Source organism: Nerophis ophidion, linkage group LG12, assembly GCF_033978795.1.
Source record: "Nerophis ophidion isolate RoL-2023_Sa linkage group LG12, RoL_Noph_v1.0, whole genome shotgun sequence".
In the NCBI taxonomy this organism is placed as follows: Eukaryota; Metazoa; Chordata; class Actinopteri; order Syngnathiformes; family Syngnathidae; genus Nerophis; species Nerophis ophidion.
The window spans coordinates 51965297-51966123 of NC_084622.1; the positions used below are offsets into that span (position 1 = coordinate 51965297).

Genomic DNA, 827 nt, shown 5'->3' on the forward strand with positions numbered 1-827 from the left:
CATAAGTCCTGAAAATTAGCATGCGTCCCTCTTTGTAGTCCGTGCCAACGGACTACAAAGAGGGACTTCTTTTTCTCTATCTTCTTGTTATGGGACATTTATATTCCGCTGTTGCATATGTAATATAAAGTAGTGTAAAGTTTTTACTTATATCTGTCAGTGGACTCGCTATGAAAGTGCTAAAACATACCGGTGTAGTGAGTTTACATAATTCACCCAAGGAACTTTAGTTATTAGAGATGTCCAGTCGGACCGTTTTTCACGGGACACATTTCCGACGTTGTTGTTTTACTAGTGAGCCACGGATGAGGAGATGCTGCTCTGTTATTGATTAAAGTAAAGTCCGATTGTCATTAAAACAGTTAACTCCATCTTTTGAGACTCCTTCCACTCCCTCCACGCTACACCGCTACAACAAAGATGGCAGGGAGAAGATGTTATCGAAGGTGAGCCACGTAAATAAGACCGCCCACAAAAGCGACTGTCAGAAAGAGACTTGAAGATGGTCCGTAAAACATCATCTATGAAACATTTTGACCAAAGAACCACCATTACATGTTATGTAGACCACAATGAAATGTTTTACATTTAGGTAAAAAAAAAAAAATCACAATATGACCCCTTCAAAGCACCTTACAATAACAAAAGGTGTGCCTTTTGTATGAAAATAGACTTGAAAAGCCCCGCTCATCGGCACTTCGCCTTATAATCCGGTGCACCCTACGGTCTGGAAAATACGGTATACAAAAAATACAAATTAAAAGATTAAATCATTTTGAATGGTTACTTGTGTTGTCATTACATAATACACACTATTTATTTTTATT

At 38.1% G+C, this 827-nt stretch overlaps 1 protein-coding gene across 1 annotated transcript in view; it reads left to right on the forward strand.

Annotated features, from left to right (window-relative positions):
• Positions 1-434: 434 nt before the first annotated feature.
• LOC133562849 (tumor protein p53-inducible protein 11-like) overlaps positions 435-827 on the forward strand; it is a 35139-nt gene continuing 34746 nt past the window's right edge. Inside the window, exon 1 of the mRNA XM_061916655.1 lies at positions 435-446. Within this exon, the coding sequence (XP_061772639.1) occupies positions 435-446 (12 nt within the window). The remainder of the gene's footprint in view (positions 447-827) is intronic.